The sequence below is a fragment of the Lutra lutra genome, chromosome 14 (assembly GCF_902655055.1).
Source record: "Lutra lutra chromosome 14, mLutLut1.2, whole genome shotgun sequence".
Classification (NCBI taxonomy): Eukaryota; Metazoa; Chordata; class Mammalia; order Carnivora; family Mustelidae; genus Lutra; species Lutra lutra.
The window spans coordinates 48,595,235-48,617,475 of NC_062291.1; the positions used below are offsets into that span (position 1 = coordinate 48,595,235).

At 44.0% G+C, this 22,241-nt stretch overlaps 1 protein-coding gene across 4 annotated transcripts in view; it reads right to left on the minus strand.

Moving 5' to 3' along the window:
• Window positions 1-1,118: 1,118 nt before the first annotated feature.
• The window catches only part of ERCC6 (ERCC excision repair 6, chromatin remodeling factor), a 71,878-nt gene continuing 50,755 nt past the window's right edge, over window positions 1,119-22,241 (minus strand). For 3 of the 4 annotated variants that reach the window (XM_047702178.1, XM_047702176.1, XM_047702179.1), the window contains exons 11-21: window positions 17,896-18,012; window positions 14,110-14,205; window positions 10,908-11,123; window positions 10,357-10,467; window positions 9,847-9,966; window positions 9,335-9,429; window positions 7,673-7,818; window positions 6,886-7,587; window positions 4,259-4,463; window positions 3,590-3,668; window positions 1,120-2,507 (exon numbers count right to left, since the gene is read on the minus strand). In XM_047702178.1, coding sequence (XP_047558134.1) covers window positions 2,088-2,507; window positions 3,590-3,668; window positions 4,259-4,463; window positions 6,886-7,587; window positions 7,673-7,818; window positions 9,335-9,429; window positions 9,847-9,966; window positions 10,357-10,467; window positions 10,908-11,123; window positions 14,110-14,205; window positions 17,896-18,012 — 2,307 coding nt within the window. In that variant the 3' untranslated portion in view covers window positions 1,120-2,087. Of the gene's footprint in view, window positions 2,508-3,589; window positions 3,669-4,258; window positions 4,464-6,885; window positions 7,588-7,672; window positions 7,819-9,334; window positions 9,430-9,846; window positions 9,967-10,356; window positions 10,468-10,907; window positions 11,124-14,109; window positions 14,206-17,895; window positions 18,013-22,241 lie in introns of all 4 variants that reach the window. The other variant, XM_047702180.1, reaches the window with a different exon arrangement.

Here is a 22,241-nt window from a genome sequence, read left to right on the forward strand (position 1 = left end):
TTCTATGACTTCCAGATAATGACAGGAGGCCGAAGAAAATAATAGAATCTTCTTCCCCTAATACATAAATCACTCTAAAAACAGAATAAGATGAATAAGCCAGAATATTTTTAAAGAGCAGCAGAAAATCCTGGTGGGAATCATAACTCTAGGACATCTCCTCCCTACCTCTAGGATTCTTTGGCCCGAGCTATTTAACAAAATCTCCGGAATGGCGGAGTAAAACGCAAATCCTCCAACCAGAGCTGTGTGGAGCCCAGCAGAGGCTCTTCCCCACTCCCAAACCCCTTCTGTCTGGGTCACAGGGAAGGGCATACAGATATGGACGGAGCTGCTCACGACATAAACAAGGTGTAAAGAAACGGCATGGGAGGAAGGCGAGCACGATACACGATACCGAGAAAGCAGAGAGGAAAAACAGCTTGCCACAGAGAACAAGCCCAAGAAAGAACTCCACTGTGACAGCTCGAGAAGAAATTTAAGTAATGTAATGAATTTAAGAAAAGACTTGAGGGCTGAGACGATAAAACATCAGAGAAAGGGAAACAAGAAAATCGAAGCTAAGAAAGTAAACTGAGGATCGAAACAACACCATCACAGAACTATAAATGCATAAGCAACAGCCAGAAAACAGCTAAAAACCAAACGTATAGAACAGGAGCATCGCAGGGAAGGCAAAGGACAAAGAGAGGTGGACACAACTGGACAGAAGATAATACGTAAGGAGAGTGATGGTGCCCAATACAAAGTAATCAGCATCCTTAGAGAAGCAAACAGTAAATAAAATAAAAAATGCTCCAAGGGGCACCTGGGTGGCTCAGTGGGTTAAGGCCTCTGCTTTCGACTCAGGTCATGATCTTAGAGTCCTGGGATCGAGCCCCACGTCAGGCTCTCTGCTCAGCATGGAGCCTGCTTCTTCCTCTCTCTCTGCCTGCTTCTCTGCCTACTTGTGATCTCCGTCTGTCAAATAAATAAATAATAAAAAAAAAATCTTAAAAAAAAAAATGCTCCGGGGCGCCTGGGTGGCTCAGTGGGTTAAAGCCTCTGCTTTCGGCTCAGGTCATGATCCCAGGGTCCTGGGATCGAGCCCTGCATCGGGCTCTCTGCTCAGTGGGGAGCCTGCTTCCTCCTCTCTCTGCCTGCTTCTCTGCCTACTTGTGATCTCTGTCTAATAAATAAATAAAATCTTTAAAAAAAAAATGCTCCAAGTCCCCTCCAGCACATAAGCAGAGAGAGGGGGCCACAACAGTGGTCATGACATGGTAATGGTGGCACACCGGCTGTGGTCCAGAGTGACGTTTGTATGCCTGTGTGTGTTTTTATTTGTACTCACTTTTGATTCTGCTTAAGATTTGTGTATTTTTTTAAGACAATATATTTTATTTTCCTAAAACCAACAGTCCCCATAGAGGGAAAAAAGATGTCCTTTGCTTCAAGTTAAGCCAATGTAAGCTGAGTACACTACAACCTTCTGCAAGGACAGGCCCCGTTATTTATTACCGAGCTATTTCATGCTTTACTAGTGAAAATGCCTGCCGATTTACAGTACCTTAAAAGGAAGACTGTTTAAAGGCAATTAATATATTCAAAAGACAGTAAGTCTCATTTGTTTATGGGTGGCAAATGATAAATTTAAACATTTAAAAGCTATGCACCAAAAATAAGTATCTGTTATCAGATATTGGTGAGCTAATTTATTGACTAGGTCTGACTGAATGTAAGACATGTTTTTAGCACCAATAAAAAGAATTCTTGAGATTTCTTGCCTACAAACATCTAAATGAGTAGTAGTGGGCTCCCTGATGGCATCTTTTGGGTGAAGGAACAAATGTGATCCAAGCATTAACTGTTAGGTCCCTGATTTTGTAACATAATTCATAGTGCCAAAATAAAAAAAAATCAACCCAAGTATTTTTAAAACTTAAGTTTTAGAGATGAATTTCTTCTTCCTTAAAGTTTTAAATTATGAGGTAGATATCAAAGTAAACAGACACAGCCAACTTCTGTTGACAAACATGATTATTAATCATAGGATTAATAATCAGAAATTCCCACTAGGAAATTGAAAGTTTAAAAAGTAATGTTGATCAGCAGTATTCTGGCTTAAGTTTCCAAATTCCTTCACCACTAGAAGTTCTATGAAAAGTGCAAAGATTTCGCAACAGTTCTCGGAAGACACAAGACTGTGAGGCTGATAACTTGGATTCGAACTCCTGCAGTATCTCGCGAGTGCTGGCCTGGCCATCCACGTGGGCCTGAAAAGCGATGAAGTTTCTCATGTCCACCAGCAGGTCATCGTGTTCGGTGGTGGAGGGTGGTGGCGCAGATGCCTCGTGGTGTGTATTTTCACTTTCCAGCCGCTCTGGCAGAATCAGGTGGTTCCTAGCTCTCATTTTAGCCAACAGTGAAGACGAAGAGAGGGCCGCAGGTGAAGACTCTGCATTTTCCATTTTCCCACTGAAGTGCTCGGAAGCATTATCCTTCCCATCCTTTCTTGTGACACCGTCCTGGAGAAAGAAGACCACTGCAGTGATGCGCCAGCTTCTAGTTCATGCTCCCACTACTTCCCCAAAGGCCCCGAGGAGCCATAGACCACAGACGAACACTCAGGCCCCAGGCAATGAGGCTGACAGCAAAGAATGAGAGATCATCAAACAAAAGGGGGGGGGCGAGAGACAAGCACTGAAATCCACCCAACATTAAAGAACATTTCTGGAAAAAACCCAAATCCCCCAAACTACACTCTTCACTTCATCATCATTCTGTGCGGTGAGAGGAGGGAGGGGAGGGTAGGGGCACCGAGCCTCCCTTTGGCGGGAAAGCCGGTTCCAGGAGGCACGGGTTCTGTAGGCTTCTCCTGCTCTTACTCCCAAATCCACCCTGACCTCGGCACTGCGGGACAAGGAGCTGTTACACAGCTGCGCTTCCTTCTCCTCACTTTTCAGTCTTTTGACTCTTTCCCTCTTTGCACCTCATGTGAGTTGCCCTAGAACAAAAACACAAATCTAACTTCTTTCCACATCCCTACTGCCAAAAGAACCTTACATGGGAAGTCAAAAAAGGTTTGCTATGCCAACTTTTATCAGCAACATAGCCCTTGACTAGAAAAGACCAAAGAGAACACTGAATGACAGGGTTTGGTCTAATCTTTACTCAGTGAAGCACTCAAGGCATCCGGGGGTTACAGGACGGGGAGAGACGGGCGCAAGGCTCCAACAGCCAGTACATTACACACAACATTCGAAGGGCTTTTCTCCACCTTCGTTTTAGAGGGTAGTGTTCTCTGGAGCTGGTACTTCACCTCTGGATGGGGCAGGCAGAATGGGCAGCAACTCACACATCACCTATCCCCTGTGTTAATTTTCTCAAGCCAAAACACATTCTGCTATAGATTTGAGGTTAATACTTGGTCTTTTACAAAGTTGGCTTTTAGCTTCAAATGTAAGTGCTTCTTTAATCAGAGCCTACAACACACACAGCAGGTGTCATTATGCCAGTGTTTTTCCTCACATTGGACTCAGGTGAAGTTTTCATGGCAATGCAGTCACGTAAGTCTCCGACAAGAGAAGCAGCTAGGCCATTGTATTACCTGGCATTTCTCCTTTGAGCCTGTTGAAGAAGGGTACTGCACAGAGATGTTGGAATTCCTTTTCTGACCAAATCTACTCCTAAATAAGGAAAAGAATCACAGTAGATAAAACGTTTGCTTTTGTGACTTGGACATGAAAATGCCCTTTCGACAACTTAATCTTTTCCTGGAAAAGTTTTCTTCTGCAAGGTTATTCTTTCATAGCCACGATGCTCATCCCCTTTAATTTTTCTACTTTACCCTCCTAGGAAGTAACTGCTGCATTTCAAGTAAGAACCACTCAATATCTTATTCAACACAGGATGGAGACTATCCTCAGATTCGAGGTAGGAAGATTATTCTAAACGAATATACCGAATAGCACAGGGGTTACTGACTGCTGAACACTGGCTAACCATCTCATTAAAGTGTAATCGCTATTCTGTTATCTTATTCTTAACATCATCTCTTAAACAAAACAGACCATGTCTCCTTTCCCTGAAAACTCAGCTTTGGAAAGCAGGGGACAATGTAAGGCAAAATGTAAGATTATATGTCGTTCCCCATGTCCTCCAAATCTGGGTGACCCCATTGCTCCCTGAGCAATTTTCTACCGCGTCTGCTCTGGCTGTACTCCTAGCCTAGGTGGTCTGGTCTCCTCACATGCATGGCAAGGCAGTCATCTCTTACTTGATTCCTGCTGGCGCACCAGAAATGCCCCGGTGGCCCGTCCAGGTGGGAACACCAGACACTGCCCCCAGACACCGCTGGCGAGAGAGCCTCAGCGCTTTCAGGGCATCCTGGGCTACCCGGTTGGCCTCTGCCTCCACCAGCACATAATCTGGATTGGCTCCGTCCATGATGGCATCATGTTTCATGACACTGTGCACTCCAACTAGCAAGAACAAAGGGAACAGTGACATGTTGTTTCAGTTTGTACACAGTCACATTTTTTTCCTCTGTATAGTATGTTGTGGGTAGGGAAAAAAAAATGAACACTTTCAGCTATTTGCCGAGGTGACTCTCATGACCCAGGGACTTTACAAATGCCACTGTCACTCACCTTCATCACTACCCTAGGGTAGGGACCAGTCACTATCCCCGTTTTGTAATAACCGAAGTATAATGCCTTTGTCACAATTTCAACATCCCTGCTATCTGGAAAATTTTAAAGCCTCCTATTAATCAATCAATTCTTTATTCAAAGGAAAAATATAAAAATATAAACCAGAATTATGGAATTCTTAAAAAGTAATGATCATGAAAGTGCTACTTATCAGCAGAACTTAATACAGGCGCCAGTGGAAAATTCACAGCCTTAAACATTTATATATCAATAGAAATGAAAGAATAAAAACAAATGAATTAAATTTCCAAGTCAAAGAGTCTTATAAAAGTTCAGCAAAAAAAAAAACCTCACCAAAACACAACAAAAACAAAAGCATAAGGAAGAAAGTAATAAAGATAAAAGCAAAAACTAATGAGGTAGAGAACAACCATAGACCTAATTAATAAATTAAAATGCTGGTTTATCAAATAATCCAATCAAGAAATGGGCAGAGGACATGAACAGACATTTCTGCAAAGAAGACATCCAGATGGCCAACAGACACATGAAAAAGTGCTCCATATCACTCGGCATCAGGGAAATACAAATCAAAACCACAATGAGATAGCACCTCACACCAGTCAGAATGGCTAAAATTAACAAGTCAGGAAATGACAGATGCTGGCGAGGATGCGGAGAAAGGGGAACCCTCCCACACTGTTGGTGGGAATGCAAGCTGGTGCAACCACTCTGGAAAACAGCATGGAGGTTCCTCAAAAAGTTGAAAATAGAACTACCCTATGACCCAGAAATTGCACTGCTGGGTATTTACCCTAAAGATACAAACGTAGTGATCCGAAGGGGCACGTGCACCCGAATGTTTATAGCAGCAATGTCTACAATAGCCAAACTATGGAAAGAACCTAGATGTCCATCAACAGACGAATGGATAAAGAAGATGTGGTATATATACACAATGGAATACTATGCAGCCATCAAAAGAAATGAAATCTTGCCATTTGCGACGACGTGGATGGAACTAGAGGGTATCATGCTTAGCGAAATAAGTCAATCGGAGAAAGACAACTATCATATGATCTCCCTGATATGAGGGAGAGGAGATGCAACATGGGGGGTCGAGGGGGTAGGAGAAGAGTAAATGAAACAAGATGGGATTGGGAGGGAGACAAACCATAAGTGACTCTTAATCTCACAAAACAAACTGAGGGTTGATGGGGGGAGGGGGTTGGGAGAGGGGGGTGGGGTTATGGATATTGGGGAGGGTATGTGCTATGGTGAGTGCTGTGAAGTGTGTAAACCTGACGATTCGCAGACCTGTACCCCTGGGGATAAAAATTTATGTTTATAAAAAATTAAAAAAAAAAAATCACAAAATAGTCAAACCACTAGCTTAACCCGACCAAAAAAGGGGTGGAGGAAATATACAAAATTAGAAATGACAAGGGAGAAAATATCTTGAGACAGGAACAAATTTTAAAAAAATTATTACAAGAATATTTTCAATGCCTCTGAGCAAATAAACTTGAAAATTAGGCAAAAGAGATCATTTCCTAGGAAAACAGACCAGGAATTATAGAAAAAAAGAGAAAGTCATCAGTAAACTACCTTACAAAAAAGTTTCAGGCCCAAATGGTTTTTCCTGAAATACCATATAGAAACCTGGCCCTCCTTCACCAAGAACGACAGACAGTGATCTCTGGTAACTTGGGGCCATCATGCTCTGAACACAGTGACTGCCAAGGCCTGAACAGGATGACAACCCAAGGATGACGATGCTGTGCAGGACTGCCTGTCCTCCCCAGTTCTGAGCAACTGTTGAGTCTGCTTTCCTGAGTTTTCTCCTTTGACAGGAGCAATCAAGCCTTCCGACTTCCAGGAAGCCTGCCCTGCCTCTCCCCTACGGCTGTTACTTAATCTGCAGCTGGAAAATCAGGTGAAGATAGCACATATAGAAACTTCCTATCACTGGTCAGTAGTACAAACCTACTCAGAGCACTGCACCCCTCCTGTGTGTGGCTGTAAGTCAAGTACTGTTGTGCTCCAGAGTTTCAAACTCCTCTAGGTCTTCAGAAGAGAGAGGTGAATACGATTTTCAAAATGTGGATACATTTCAAATCTGAATTTTAGAAGAACAGATACTTCTAGTCGCGAGCCCACTCTGCCCTGGGAGTCAAGGCTGTACTGCTAGAAACAGCCTACTCCTCTTCTGTTCCTAGCACACCTGTGGCAAAGTCAGCAAAAAGATTACCTGACTTTTTGAAAAGCTTTTCCAAGACATAATCATCATTGCTCTGTTCGCTGGTCTCATTCTCATTTTCACTGTCCCGCTTGTGGTACCGCCTTTTTTTCACTAGGTGTGGAATCCGAGTTCCTTCAAACTTGGCATCTCTGCGATGCTTAGAGCTCTTCAGCTTCTGCGCAGACCTCCCAGGCTGCTCCGGGGGCTCCTCCTCTGGCACACTATGTTTCGTTTTTGACTTGTGCTTACAAAAATTACCTTCCGATTGCTTTTTCTCCCAAAGAGGCTCTGTCTGAGCCTGGCAGTTTTCTCTTCTGTCAGAAAGACCCTGCTTTTCATTGATACTTTCCTCACTAGAGACGCCATCCGCTTTGCTGATTCTCGGAGAATCTGGACAATCCCCCTGTCCGTTAATCACGGATGACTCCTCCAGGCTAGACACTGCGTTCGTCCCTTCTCCAGGCCCGTCACTGCCAGGTAGATTCTGAGGTGTTTGGGGGGCATCTTTCAAAGGATCACCTGGATCAGAAGTTACTGCATTTACTTCGGCTCCTGTCACTGTAGACTTCTCTTCAGTGGATGGGGCCTCATTTGTGGATGCAGTAGAATCAGGAAACTTTTTGCATACTGGAACCTCATGGTCTGCTCCAAAGGCTGGCGGAAGTTTTCTTTTTAAATGGAGCTTGGAAGCCTGAACTTCTGAGCCAGTTCCTGTAAAGAGGAAAAACACGCTCAAGTTACATGACATAATTCTTCTGGACTTTATGATTTTAAGTGAAATTATTTTATGTAATACCTGCAAAAATCGCGCTTGTTTCAGTGCTCTGGGAAGGGTCAGGACTCGTTAGAGTGAACAGCTCATAAAGATCATTGGACTTGAAAAATCGCCTTTGCTTTGGATCTTTTAGCACTCTGTTTGTCAGAAACTGCTTGAAAATTTGTCTAAAAAGATAAAAATTAAACTGGTATAAAACAATGTTTAGCTGTAGCTCAAAATCCCAGCTATAAAACAACATGAGAGATAGGGTAACTGTAGTTGGACAAATGTGTACATCATCCTCAAGCTTTCCGCCTTGGAAAATTACAATTCAAAGTTCATAAAATATCGGGTGGTCTCCCGTGCTTGACGGAATTTAAATTACAAAGAGTATCTTATTATTTATACCCAGTGAGCTTTTTCATCTCCAACGTCACATGTCAGGAATCACCTTTCTACATGCAATCACATGACTGGCAGCCTCTCCAAGCTGGAAAGAGTTGGATTCCAGGACTCCTGGGCCAAGAGTCCCCTGCCCTGCCCTCCTCAGGACCCCTCTGTGATGGGATTCAGGATACTCTCTTACCGGGCCTTTGCGAAGCCTTCCCTGGGAGCCATCTCACCCACCTTCCTCCCGCTGATTCACACTGCATGCTAAAGCTCCACACCATCATCACTCTTGCCCAGACACCCCCACAAAGCAGTTCTGCCCCTCCCCACACCCCCTCCCACCCTGAGGCGAAAGCACATCTGAGAGGACATTCTCCCTCACAAGACACAGCTCATCTCCTGCCCTCTCAGAATAAGGCCTGGAAGAACACACACCTATCTGGGAGTGCCCCAGTGCCTAGTGGAAAGCAGGGAGCTTCCCTTTAAGAGCTGGGGTGCAGTTCAAGAATAAAGTCCCGGCAGAGGAGGGGGAGAAGGTGGCCGTATCTCCACCCCATTGTTTAAGAGCCCCTTGTCTAAACCCCTACTCGTACAGAGAGATGGAAAAAGAAACAGGTGTCCTGGTCAACCTCCTCCTCGGGGTCATTTGAGCTAAAGACCATGCTGAACACAACGGCAAAGTGTGTGAAAATTCCAGGATGTATTTCAACTTTGTTGCTTCTTAAAATTTTTTACAAAAAAGGGCACCTACATGGCTCAGTGGGTTAAGCCTCTGCCTTCAGCTCAGGTCATGATCTCACGGTCTTGAGATCGAGCCCCACATCAGGCTCTCTGCTCAGCAGGGAGCCTGCTTCCCATCCCCCTCCTGCCCCGCCTACTCTGTCTCTGCCTACTTGTGATCCCTGTCAAATAAATAAATAAAATCTTAAAAAAAACATTTTATGAAAAAAAGATGGTACACTATAGTAGGTATGTACATTCTCTTAAAGAATAATTAAGATGAAGTTGACACACAAGCAGTCCTTGAAGTTTTATAAGGTAGAAGAATGATCAAGTTCAAAGACTTTAAAAAACTCACAATAAGCCATTTAAGCTTAGTGAGAAAGAAAAAAATACAAAAATGAAACAACAAAACACCCCCACATATCCTTTAAATTACAGCAACTATTGCTCTAAGATAAGAACACTTTTTTAAAGCAATGCATTTAAAAAATTCCCAGCTCAACCCTGGTGGCGTACTTCTATAGCTATACCCTGACCGCACGGCAGCCAGGAGAGCCGTCTCCAGTCACAGCCGCCACCTATACTGACCGGTGGTAAATCTTTTCTTCAATGGTGCCGGCAGTCAGAAGCCTGTACACAGTCACTTGCTTCTTCTGGCCGATCCTCCATGCTCGCTCCCGGGCCTAGGGCAGAGAGATGCACTTCAACAAGCACCCTTCCCGACGACAATGCTTACTGAAAGAAACAGTTCCTCTTTTCCTCCCCCTGCCAAAACCCAAATTCTGCCTAATGCCACTAAATACACCTCAGGCCCATTAAGGAAGATAAAACAGGCAGATGATAAAGACAGGCTGAGCCACCTCTAGCTGAAAAACAAATGTGTGTCTGTAACTTTGCCCTCTCTCTTTGTACCCCAGACACGGTGAACGCTACAGATAAAACTGCTGGCGACTCTGCCCACCTGTGAGGCCGAGGGTGCCTTCCTCCATGCCTAGGACTAGGCAACAACCAAGATGGGGACTCCGTGCGCAAGCTGACAGGGGCACCAAAGGCCCCTCCCAAGGGCTGGCCACTCAACTGTCACGCGTACACCCCTTTACCTGTGTGTCTGTGCTTGGGTTCCAGTCAGGATCGTAGATGATGACTCTGTTTGCCCCCGTCAGGTTGACTCCTATACCACCCACCCGCGTAGTCAGAAGAAACACAAATATGGATGTGTCCTAGAGTAAGACACACAACACTGAGCACGCACAGTTAGGACTAGTTTCAGCTCTTCACCTCTGTCTTTACATATTCTACACACTGAAACCTCCTCCCAATACAAAGGACGAGTTATGACCTAGAGACCGCTGGTCAGTCAAGACGTCATCTCACAGCTTCTGCTTTTAATCCCAATTATAGTGGCAATAGCTCAGAGGTGGCTTTTCAAGAAGGAATACATTCTTTGTTTACACACACAAAACCCAGCAATGCCCAGGGGTAAAAGCAAAAAGTCCCCCTCTACCCGCTGCCCATCCCCAGGGTAAGCAGGGCTCAGGTGGGTGAGGCTGCTCTTCCTTCCTCTGCACGGAGTAGCACTACTGGGCTCTACTGTTCAATTCCCTTGTCACCTCATTGTATCTTGTAATCAGTGGCTGTCTTGAAGCGATTGCAGTGGTACCATCCATCTTGAGATAAGAATACTTCTGAGCTCTAAGGAATACTTCAAGGATGTCCAACATCTGTTTGGGAGAAGGGGTAGGGTAAGAGTTTAAAAATCAAATACACACCTTTGGTGAGGTCCACCTTTGTCTAAACAGTCATACCTTCCCACAGGCTTAAATTAAAAGGGGCTTCTTGCTGTGAGGCAGATAAATGTAACTACTACGAGAGTATCTGGTTTTTCCCTACTGTTCATTCTTATAGATCATCTACCTGAGTTCAGACCCAGACTTGCTCACACCCTAGAATCACACGGTAAGCCTTTTAAGAAAGCCAACTTCTGGGCACCAACTCTAGAGAAAGAGCCAAGCTCCCAGAGAAATTTGCAGGCTGCCCCCTCAGTATCAGCAGGTGAATTTGCTTTTAGAATCATTATTTTAGATCATAACCCATTTTCTTCATAACTGGCTGTAAGTCTTAAAGAACCAAACTGTTTCTTGTATGACGTCTGTATACTCACTTGTCTTGACTGAGAAAACAGCAATACTCGTTGACCCTGCTTGTGCCATATCTTCAACAAGGACTCAACTACTATCATTTTCCCCGAACGTTTCCAGTATCCAAACTGATCTTCTTCTGGTTCATCATCTGGAATACCTTTAGCATTCTTTGGACCTCCAGAAAAGAGATCAGGGTGGTTGCAGATTTTTCTTAGGGCTACAAGTCCAGAGAAAATCTATAGTATAAAAGAATTAGGTGCATTTGGATTATGCCATATAAAATAACATTCACTTGGGAAGGAAAGGAAGGAAACTATTTGATATGTAACACAGATTAAGAAGTAATTCTTGGGGCACCTGGGTGGCTCAGTGGGTTAAAGCCTCTACCTTCGGCTCAGATCATGATCCCTGGGTCCTGGAATCGAGCCCTGCATCAGGCTTTCTGCTCCGTAGGGAGCCTGTTTCCTCCTCTCTCTCTCTCTGTCTGCCTCTCTGCCTACTTGTGATCTCTGTCAAATAAATAAATAAAATCTTAAAAAAAAAAAAAGGTAATTCTTGGGGTGCCTGGGTGGCTCAGTTAGTTAAGCATCCATTCCTGATTTAGGCTCAGGTCATGATCTCAGGGTCATGGGAACTAGCCCGCAATGGGCTCTGTACTCAGCATGGAGTCTGCTTGTCTCTCTCCCTCTCCTCCTCCCCCCACCCACTCTCTCTCTCTTTCTAAAATTAATGAAAAAATCGTAAAAAAAAAAAAAAAAGAAATTTTTTTTTTTTTTAAGATTTTATTTATTATTTATTTGACAGAGAGAAATCACAAGTAGACAGAGAGGCAGGCAGGCAGAGAGAGAGAGAGAGAGAGAGGCAGGCTCCCTGTCGAGCAAAGAGCCCGATGCGGGACTCGATCCCAGGACCCTGAGATCATGACCTGAGCCGAAGGCAGCAGCTTAACCCACTGAGCCACCCAGGCGCCCCAAAAAAGTAATTCTTTATCAGCTTCTTAGCTTCCTCCCTATTCACAGCATATTAGGAGCTAGAAGAAATCAACCTTCATTAACCTTCATTCATCTTTTCTTGACAAGGCAAGTTCTCTAGAAACAAAAACATTCTATTGAATCAAACATCTACTGGTCATATTTAATTGCTAATGACTTATTTTCTCTTACTAGGAAAAAAGGTACATAATTCACAGTATATAAAAAAATGACTCATCTTTTATGTGAATAAAAAAATGTCAGGGTGCCTGGGTGGCTCAGTGGGTTGAGCCTCTGCCTTCAGCTCGGGTCATGATCTCGGGGTCCTGGGATCAAGCCCCACATCGGGCTCTCTGCTTGGGAAGCCTGCTTCCCTTCTCTCTCTGCCTCCCTCTCTGCCTACTTGTGATCTCTCTCTCTGTCAAATAAATAAATAAAATCTTTAAAAAAAAAATGTCATGCCCATCTAAACTTGGAGAAATCAGGCAAATGACTTATAGCAAATGCATTCAAATACTACACTAAGTACCCCTCATTAAAGGTTCTGTAGTTTAACATGAGTCAGAGGTTGAAGTTCCACCTACTTATAGATTAGAATATCAGACAACATATCTGGGAAAGATATGGCGGTGGCTCACGCAGCAGAAGGGCACAGGAGACTGGGGGTGCCTGCCCTCCAGGCCCCAGCAGGAAGGCATCCTTCATAGCTTTCCAAGTGTGACCCAAATCCACCTCATAAGTACAAAAGCTCAAGGAGAAAAAGATAAACCATAATTTAAGCCAAGGTAGTTCTACTGGCAAACAACAGTTAAACAAATAATAAAAAATCTGAATAAATCAGGAATATTTCAGAACTCCCCTGAAGAGTCATGTGTAACTCCTCTTTCTGCCTCCAGATCGATGCTTCCAGTACAGCGGCCATAAGCCACAGAAAGCCGGTCTAAACTGAAATGTGCTGCAAATGTAAAATAGCCAATTTGGGAGACATAGTTTTAGGGAAAAAAGGGTAAAATACCTCACGAATAATCTAAAATTTTTGATTACATATTAAAAATGACATTTTAGGAACGCCTGGGTGGCTCAGTTGGTTAAGCCGCTGCCTTCAGCTCAGGTCATGATCCCAGCGTCCTGGGATCGAGTCCCACATTGGACTCCTTGCTTGGCAGGGAGCCTGCTTCTCCCTCTGCCTCTGCCTGCCACTCTGTCTGCCTGTGCTCGCTCTCGCTCCTTTCTCTCTGACAAATAAATAAATAAAATCTTTAAAAAAAAAAAGACATTTTAGATCAAATTAAATAAAATTCATCACCAAAATCGACTTCACCTGTTCTTCTCTTTACCTTTTCGAATGTGACTGTTAGCACAATTTAGAATCACACATGCAGCTTACATTCTGTATCTACAGGTCAGTGCTAATCTAGACCACCTGAAGCTTCACAACTTGAAGGCACATGAAGATAAGGGCAGATTTAGGAGAGATGAATAAATGTGAATGATATAAGAACCTCTCATAGAGGCCAATCATAGATGAAATAAGAGAAACGGTGAGCTATGGCCAAAAGAACTGAAATGACTTCCTCTGGAAGAAAAAGCATGCAGACATGACGGGACACAGGCAGCCACGACACCCACACTCATCTCTTTAGCAACCTCTGTGTATGAGCAAGAAGTGTGTTTCAGAGAGTAAGATGCTTGCTACTCAGCTGTACCTCCCGTGAGGACAGACCCAAGACTAAGAAGTTTTATATGTCTAATAAATAAAAAACAATTCACACTTTAAGACCCTGAGGCACAAAGAAACTGATTAGTTCATATGGAACTTCAAAGTATATGCTGATTATAAACCCACTACATATGCTTACTGAACAGACCTTTACCAACATCTATTACTGAATATTGCCAATAACTAAAATGTTATTACTTACACAAACACTTATGATAGTAATTCTTCCTTCAGGGCCACTTCCCTGTGTTCTGCTAAGACCAGACATCCCTGCAGGACTCAGCGTTACAGACCCTGTACCTAGCACTACTCTTCTGCTAGACCACATGATGTGGGGTTCAAGTGAAATGGTGCTGCAATACAGACAGAGGCAAGTGTGCTCAAATGTAACTGCACGTTGTCTTACTTCTGCAACAGCTCTGAATTAAGGGATGGTTCACACCCTAGTTTTCCCCAAGAGGAAACTGTGAAACAGGACTAGTACTAGCTTCCTTTCCTCCCCACTTCCCTGCTTTATAATTCATTTCTGACCTGCATATCTCCATTGAGAATTCTGTAAACTTCTTTGGAATCAATAAAATTTTGGTAGACTTTATGTTGTTCCTCTGTAAGACGGCAAAATAAGACCTATGGGGGAGAGAAAAAAAAAAAACCCAGAGAATTAAAAAAAAATAATTAAAACATCAACAAAGTTTCCTAATCAAAAAAGGACAACCTATACAATATTAACAATGTACCTCTTTTTTCAAAAAGCCAAAATGGTGTCCTATCCCAGAGCTAAACAAAGACACAGTCACCCTTCTCATCAGCCCCTCCTCTTCTGTCATCCATCACCTCTTGGTCCCCACCCACTATCCCAACAGTCCCTGAAGATTGGCTTCCTTCCCAAAACAACGTTCAGGACCAGGTGCACAAACCCTCCTCCATCATAGCCTCCAAGCGCTCAGACAGCACATGCCCCTCACTCACACTTCACTTCAGCACACCTGACCAGGGTTCCTACCCTCACTTGACCTGCCCCCTTTCCTAGAGGTCAAAGCACAGGTCCACGAGTTTACCAGACCTGTCCATCCTTCCAGCCCAACTTTGCCTATTATTCCATGCGAGAATGTTCCCTTTCTGCCTCTTAATCCTCCTCTCCTTCTTCATGTCTACTCTATTCCTTGGCTAGTCATAAACCCAAGACATTTTCCTTTAGCTACCCCTCTGCCACCTACTACTTCTGCCTTGTAAACTTCCACATGAAGACTGACTCCTGCCTTCAGGTCATAATCCCAGGGTCCTGGGATCGAGCTCCTCATCGGGCTCCCCGCTCAACAAGGAGTCTGCCTCCCTCTCCATCTGCCCCTACCAGCACCCCTACCCTGCTCATGCGGTCTCTCTCACACTCTCCCTCCGTTCAAATCAATAAAACTCTTAAAAACAAAACAAGACCAAAAAAATGGACAAAACATTGAAGACAGAAATCAAAGCTATCAGTCATGATTCCCTAATTTTCACCCCCTAAAATTTACTACTTTATCTCACCTTTTTTTTTTTTTTTTTTTTTTTTTTTTTCAGGGGAACAGCTAGTTCCCTGTTTGGGAACTGGGACAACCCTCTGACCTTCACACCAGATCTAAAAACCCTCTCCTCTTCCTCTGGACAGTGCTCCACCACCTTACTCTCTCCAAAAACCGACGGGGGGGGGGGGGGGGGACAACTCCCTAAAAGGATTATGTGTGCTCTTGATCCCCACACCCTCACCTTCCACCCTCTTCCGGGACAAGCCTGGAGGGCATACCCACTGAGAAAGTGCTAATGATTTCCTAGCAGTCAGTCACACCGAGTTCCCAGGCCTCATGCTTCCACTTCCCCCAACTCCCTCCTGCCTTTCTGCCTAGGCCTCTGTCTTCCCAGCTAGCCCCTCCAGATACCGGCTCCACTGTAACTTCTTTCCTCTTGGTGTATGTGCCTTGGGCAACCTCACCCCTGCTCATAACTTCCACACCTTCCTGGCTCTGAGGTCACAACTATATCCCTGCCTAGAACTCTCCTCAGAACCCAAGACCCACCTATAACTGCCTTTTGGGCAGGCAGATGTGCCATGGACACTTCAAATGACCCAAATCAACTCATAACTATCTCCTCTATGCTCTGTCCTTTTGAAGTGTCTGTCAGCAGATCCATCCCAGCATCTAAACAGGAACCTGGGAAGCACCCGCCAGCCCCACACCCTCCACGGCTCAGGCCCATCCCCTCTAGTCCCTCCCGACCCCGCTATGGACTCTGGAAGGACCACCTAACTCATCCCTTTGCCTCCACTTTCCTTCCCCTCCAATGCTTTCATATGCTGCCTGAGTCATCTTTTGAAAATATGAATCTGAGTATTTCTAATTCCTCACTTCTTAAATTTGTATTTCAGTCTTTAAATACAATGGCAACAGAGAAAAGCCTTTTCTCTGTTGCCACAAGGTTAACTGAACTAATCATTCACCAGATGCTTAGTGTCTGCAAATCGCTGTTTTAGGTGTTACGTGGCACTTTAAGGTGGATGACACAAAGTCCCCATCTCAAGGAGATCTAGTCAAGAGCCTAGTGGGATCTTACAACTTCTGTGTGTGGGAAAGCTGGAGGGTGGGGTGGAAAAACCTCCAGGAAGACGGAACATCACATGCGAATGGAAAGACAAGTGGCACATGTCTGGAAAACAGGAACTGTTTCCAAGCCATTTGCCTTGGCTGTCACATGGATTACAAAGAAGAGACATTCTGGGACCCCATAGTGAAAATAAATTGGTGCAAAGAAACTAAATCAGGATTCTTGAGGGGAAGAGGGTCATGAAGGTATGTCAGCAGGAAGATGAGCCTGGGAAAACAAAGCCAGGGATGCTGCACGATACCGAGTGAGGTGGAGAGTGCCCACGGCTGGAGGCCAGTAAGACCATCAGATGCCAGCCGCACTAATTTATGAGGATGCGGCGTAAAGTGATCATGTGAAAAAGGACAAAACAGCACAACTGACGGATTCGGACTGGCCACGGCACAGAGCACTGTGGCCTAAGACACTGGCGGCAAAGGGAGACCTGTCAGGGGAATGCTGAGATCAAGGGTTGACTTTGGAAATGAGTTTGGGGGGAGGGAAGAGGCGGGGATGAAACCAACCTTGGTGACAGATCGCCGAGACCCTAATAATAGTTTCAACACTGAGAATCTACAATATGTTTACTGTTCGATGTTGAAAAGAGGGTGCAGTCATCTATTGCAATAACAGAACACCAGGATGGGTTTTAAAAGAATGCCCCTTCTACAACCTAAGTCAGATAACGTCACTCCTTGGCTCCGTCTCTACCTGTGAACTGCTTCCTCACTCACAGTAAAATCTGAAGTCTTTACCAAGACAGCAGGCCCTGGTGACCTAGCCAACTAACTGACTTCTCCCTCCAAGTACTCTCATCCTTCTTCCTGCCCTCAGGCCACAGTGATCTCCCTGCTGGTCCTTGGAGGTACTGACACCCTTCCACTTCCATCAACCTGGAATGTTCTTCTAAGAACCCCATGATTCGCTTCCTTTACCTTCTTTAGGCCTCTGCTCAAATGTCTGTTTATCAGAGAGGAGACATCTCACCATCCCTTTTAAGAAGCCCACTTCCGGGGCGCCTGGGTGGCTCAGTGGGTTAAAGCCTCTGCCTTCAGCTCAGGTCATGATCCCAGGGTCCTGGGATCAAGCCCCGCATCGGGCTCTCTGCTTAGCAGGGAGCCTGCTTCCCCCTCTCTCTCTGCCTACTTGTGATCTCTGTCAAATAAATAAAATAAAATCTTTAAAAAAAAAAAAGAAGAAGCAGGCCACTTCCCCAAATCCTCACCCTATATGCCCTATCCCCCTGACTCTGCTCAGGGTTTCCTCCACATTACTGCTACCTGCCAGGTGGCATGTTTGTCTGTGACTGCCTCTCCTCCTCAAGAACGAAGGTGAGCCAGGAGAGCAAGCAGTTTCTCTGTTCACTGCTATCTCCCAGGAACAGGCCTGGCACCTCCGATTTATGGCATGAATGAGCTGGGGCCTGAAGAAAATGGGTAAGTTCAAAAGTGCAGCCGCAGGAATCTGTGTGTAAATAGGACAGAGATCACAGCCTGTGAACTAATGAAGAGTCTTGCTGAGGGCAGGTGCCACAGCAGGCTCACTTGTCCCATACAGGTGTATACAGATAGACACCAGCTGCCCTGAGCACAGCAACCACACCTGTTAGCCTTACCAATTCTGCATGTGAAAAGCAGAATAAACAGACAGGTATACCCACACATTAGGAGTGGGTTGGTAACTCCTGGATTTACAGACCTGTTCATTTTTATCTGGCAAAGAAAGGCTCATTTTGACATCTGACTTCATTCTCCGCAACAGGTATGGATTTATGGTATCTCGTAAGACACATGCACATTTATAAGCAGTTTTAACCTTTAAAAAGAGAAAAGGGCAAACAATTACTTATGTTTAACAAATGCATTTGTTCTTACCTCTCAACTGATCCCAATGTTTAAAAAAAATTTTCCAAAGACCTATGGTTATACATAATTGGCTGGAAATGGTTGAAAATAGTTTGGAAAAATTAGGATAAGTTCCATATACTCCAGAAGGTGGTACCTTTCCAAAGGTATCATCAGTTAAAAAAAACTTATTACCAAAACGTACAACAAAAGAACTGGTAATCTTGTGTCCAATTCTTCCTCCATACTTTGCTTTAATTATTATTATTATATTGCTAGACCCTACAGTAGAGATTTCTTCGGTTCTGGACTACCCTCTAGGGAAAAAAACGGCTTTCAAATGAATCTCTGTTTATAATCTTGCATTCTCCTAAAGCTATAAGGAAAGTGCTGCTCTGCAAGACTGAAGATCAAAAGCTAACTCTGGGGGAAAGCTGCAGCTATGGGAGCAACCAGATAATAAGCAGAGATTACTGCCCACTGGGGACTTAGGAGAGTAAGTTCAAGAAAAGCCCTATGATCCCAGAAATGAAAGGTCACTCTAGCCTGAGATGGAGCATATGGTTCTGTAATGGAGCATAGCCACATGAGATGGGTATTAACTGTATGTAGAAAAACAAAGACCCACAGCTCTGGAAACACTCCCTCTGCAATTCACTCAAAGGCAAACAAAGAATTCAGTAAATTCAGTAAATTCAGTAAGTATTATTGATACTTAAAAAAAATTCTGAATAGGCTTAACAACCTAGTAAATTACTATTTAACGGAACAAGAAAAATTCTAACCAAAGTCTAACAAAATTAGCTGTAAAATGAATGAAAATAAAAAGAGTCTGAATGTAACACATACAGAAAAATTCACGTTAAAAAATTAACATAGGGTGCCTGGGTGGCTCAGTCAGTTAAATGTCTGCCTTTGGCTCAGGTCATGATCCCAGGGTCCTGGGACAGAGCCCCACATTGGGTTCCCTGCTCAGCGAGGAGCCTGCTTCTCCCTTTCCCTTTTTCCCTCCCTGCCCCACTTATGCTCTTTCTCTTTCTCTCAAATAAATAAATAAAATCTTTAAAAAAAAAATAACAGTGAAAAATATTTTTAAAAACCCTAAGAACACCCCCACTCAAGTACGTATACATGTATACACACATATGTGTGCTCACCTTGTGTGTATGTGAGCACGTACAGAGAAAAAAACAGGATTTACTTGGAATAGCAGACAATAACAAATAAGTTCAATTAATCAACAACTTCTAGTTACAGGTAATCTTATAACTGTATCATTCAGCCACTGATTACAAATTATCCTTAAGAGGATGATCAGGTACATATTATGGTTTGGAATACAGAGATAATAAATTTCAAAATTTAACATGACATTACAGTCCCACCAAGAAGTATACTGTTAAAATTCTTCCTAAAAATATATACAGTATGTTAAGGAAACTATCTCCATATCCCTACCTCTACTCATGTATTTCTCCTCTAGAAGCACGGGTAAGCTGGATGATGATGCTGGAAAACTAGGGCTGGGCTGGTGAGTACCTGGCCGCTCATTCCCACTTTCTCCTGCCTGTCCACCCCTCTGGACAGTTCTCCTTCCACCACCCCTCCCTGCTCCTGGCAGGGGTCAGACCTCACAGTGGCTGGGGATGGGTCTGTTTTTCACACCCAACTCTCCTCAGAGGAAGAACTGAAACTCTGGAATGTGGTGGGGATAGGAGAGCAAGGAAGACTAAGAAACCCAGTTGGGGTCTTGATGTTCAGCCACGTTCTCAGTCTAACCTTCCTACGCAGTCCTGTGCTTCAGGCAATAACACGGATTCTAATTTTTTTTTCCCATCTGCCTCTCTGTCTCTCTGACTACACACATGGTAGGGATCCAGAACTGTATTTCTCTTAACTATCACTCCCAACTTCCCAGTGCCATGGAAAATGGAGACCAACTGAACATCTAAGTTTCCTTCCTATTCCTGACAAGGCAGAGTGATACTACTCACCAATTCTGCCTTTTCCAGAACTGAGAGACCTTACCTTAGGCCAGTCACCAAACCATGGAATCTCAATAAACCTTGAGCAAGAAATGAGGAGGTTCTTTTCAGTTCTAAAATCTAAGCTTAACATGCAAAGCCAAGAAGCAGGCCATATTCTTGGTAACTAATATTCTCCCCCCTCACCTTCCTCAGCCTAGCATAGTCATCTCTCCTCCAGGAATCCTTTCTTGACTCCCACAAGCTCTGATATTAGATATCTCCCCTGATCATAGTCCTCATTACCCTGTACCACAATCATCCTACTGGACTGAGAACACAATTCAAGGGAAGGTTCTGGATGCCAGCCACCTCTCATCATTTTAGCCCCAGCCTGACACAATAAATAACTGCTGACAGATGATCTTCTTGGGATTCAGTAACTCATGGCAACCATGGACTTAAACAAAAAAGCAAATACAAAAGCAACAGCTTTGGACCGCCTGGGTGGCTCAGTCAGTTAAGCATCTGCCTTCAGCTCAGGTCATGATCTCAGTGTCCTGGGATCAAGCCCCGTGTCGGGCTCCCTGCTCAGTCGGGAACCTGCTTCTCCTTCTGCCTGCCACTTCCCCTGCTCAGGTTCATTTCTGTCTGTCTCACTGTCTCAAATAAATAAAATCTTTAAAAAACAAAAAAACAAAAGTTCTGCTCCCAAAGACCTTATAACCTACAAGGGGAAAACAGGTAAGTACATAGACTTCTAACACAAGGATGTCAAGGAAAAAAGAGATAATGTTTAGAGGGTTTCCAAGTCTCTCTGTATAACTGATTTATTAATTCCAAAGGAAGTAGTTAATTCAAAGAGTTTAGAAATCTGGTAAATACCGCCTCACCCAAGTAATCAGATACCACCAACTGCCACTACCCATGAAGGATAAACCAACAGCACGTGCCTCCTAAAGTGAAACACCAAGAAAGACAAGTCACAGAGGGTGGAAGACAAACCCAAAGGCAGGCACCTTCTACAAAATACAAGGCTTGTCGTCTGGAAAGTCATGGAAGGCAAAACAAAAACAGAGGAACTGTTGCAGATTAAAGGAAGACTAAAGAGACAAGGAAACTACTGGAAGAACTGACAAAATGTGGATGACTACAGTCTAGACCTCAGAGTTGTATTGTGTTAAATTTCCTCCAGATTTGGATGTTTTTACTGTGGTTATGTAGGGGGCCATCCTTGTTCTTAGGAACTACACACTGAAGGATTTAGAATAAAGGGACATAATGTCTACAACTTGCTCTCAGATGATTCAGGAAAAACAAACAGTATAAATTTGTGTGTATGGGTACACAGAAGTAGGGAAGGAAGGAAAGATAAAACAAATGTGGCAGAATGTTAGCAGATGCTAATAACTGGTGGATCTAGTAAAAGAGTACAGGAGTTCTTTTTATAATTTTTCCAAATTTTATAATTTCTACCCCATTTCCTTGATCTTAGGGGCCCCCATGTCTTATTTGTTTTATGGGAAAAGATGCCATTTGGAACTTTTGCTCCCCACCTTCTTTCTCAGAACCACCACCCAAGTCCAGGTCCAGGTCCTCACCACCCTCACCACCCTGACCCCTAATAATTCCTGGAGGTCCCTCAAAGCCAGCCTCGGTCCCATCACCACCTGCAGCCTGAGAGGCCCTAGAAGAGCAGCCATCTTTCAACCTCCCGCTCAGACACCTTCGGTGGCTCTTCGCTGCCTGAGAGCCTCTGCCTCCCTTTCAAGGCCCCCATCTCTGGCACCCACACCTTCCCGGCTACCTCACAAGCATCTCCAGGGCAATCAGGCATGTCTCTTCACTGTGGCCCATGGCCACACAATATGGCTGTGTTCACACCACTGCCCTGATCTAGAATGCCCTCACTCTTCTTGGCCTGTTTTCCCAGAACTGGGTTAAAGGACATGTAAGTGTTGCACTAAGTCCTCTCTGAACAACTCAATCCTCCCTGGCTTTCCCTTCTCTAAGCTTTTACACTATCTTATAAGATATACTAAATTATATAGTGTCCAGAACTGATTCATTCTTGTTTCACACTTTCTGACTGGTTTTGAAGACATTAGATAATTTTTTAAAACTCATCTGGAAAAACAGGAGCTCTCAAGCAAAAATAATTTTGTGATTTGGGGCAGATACCAGCTTATAAGCTTGGCCATTTCCCTTATATTATGAATGACTCGGCTACAAAGTA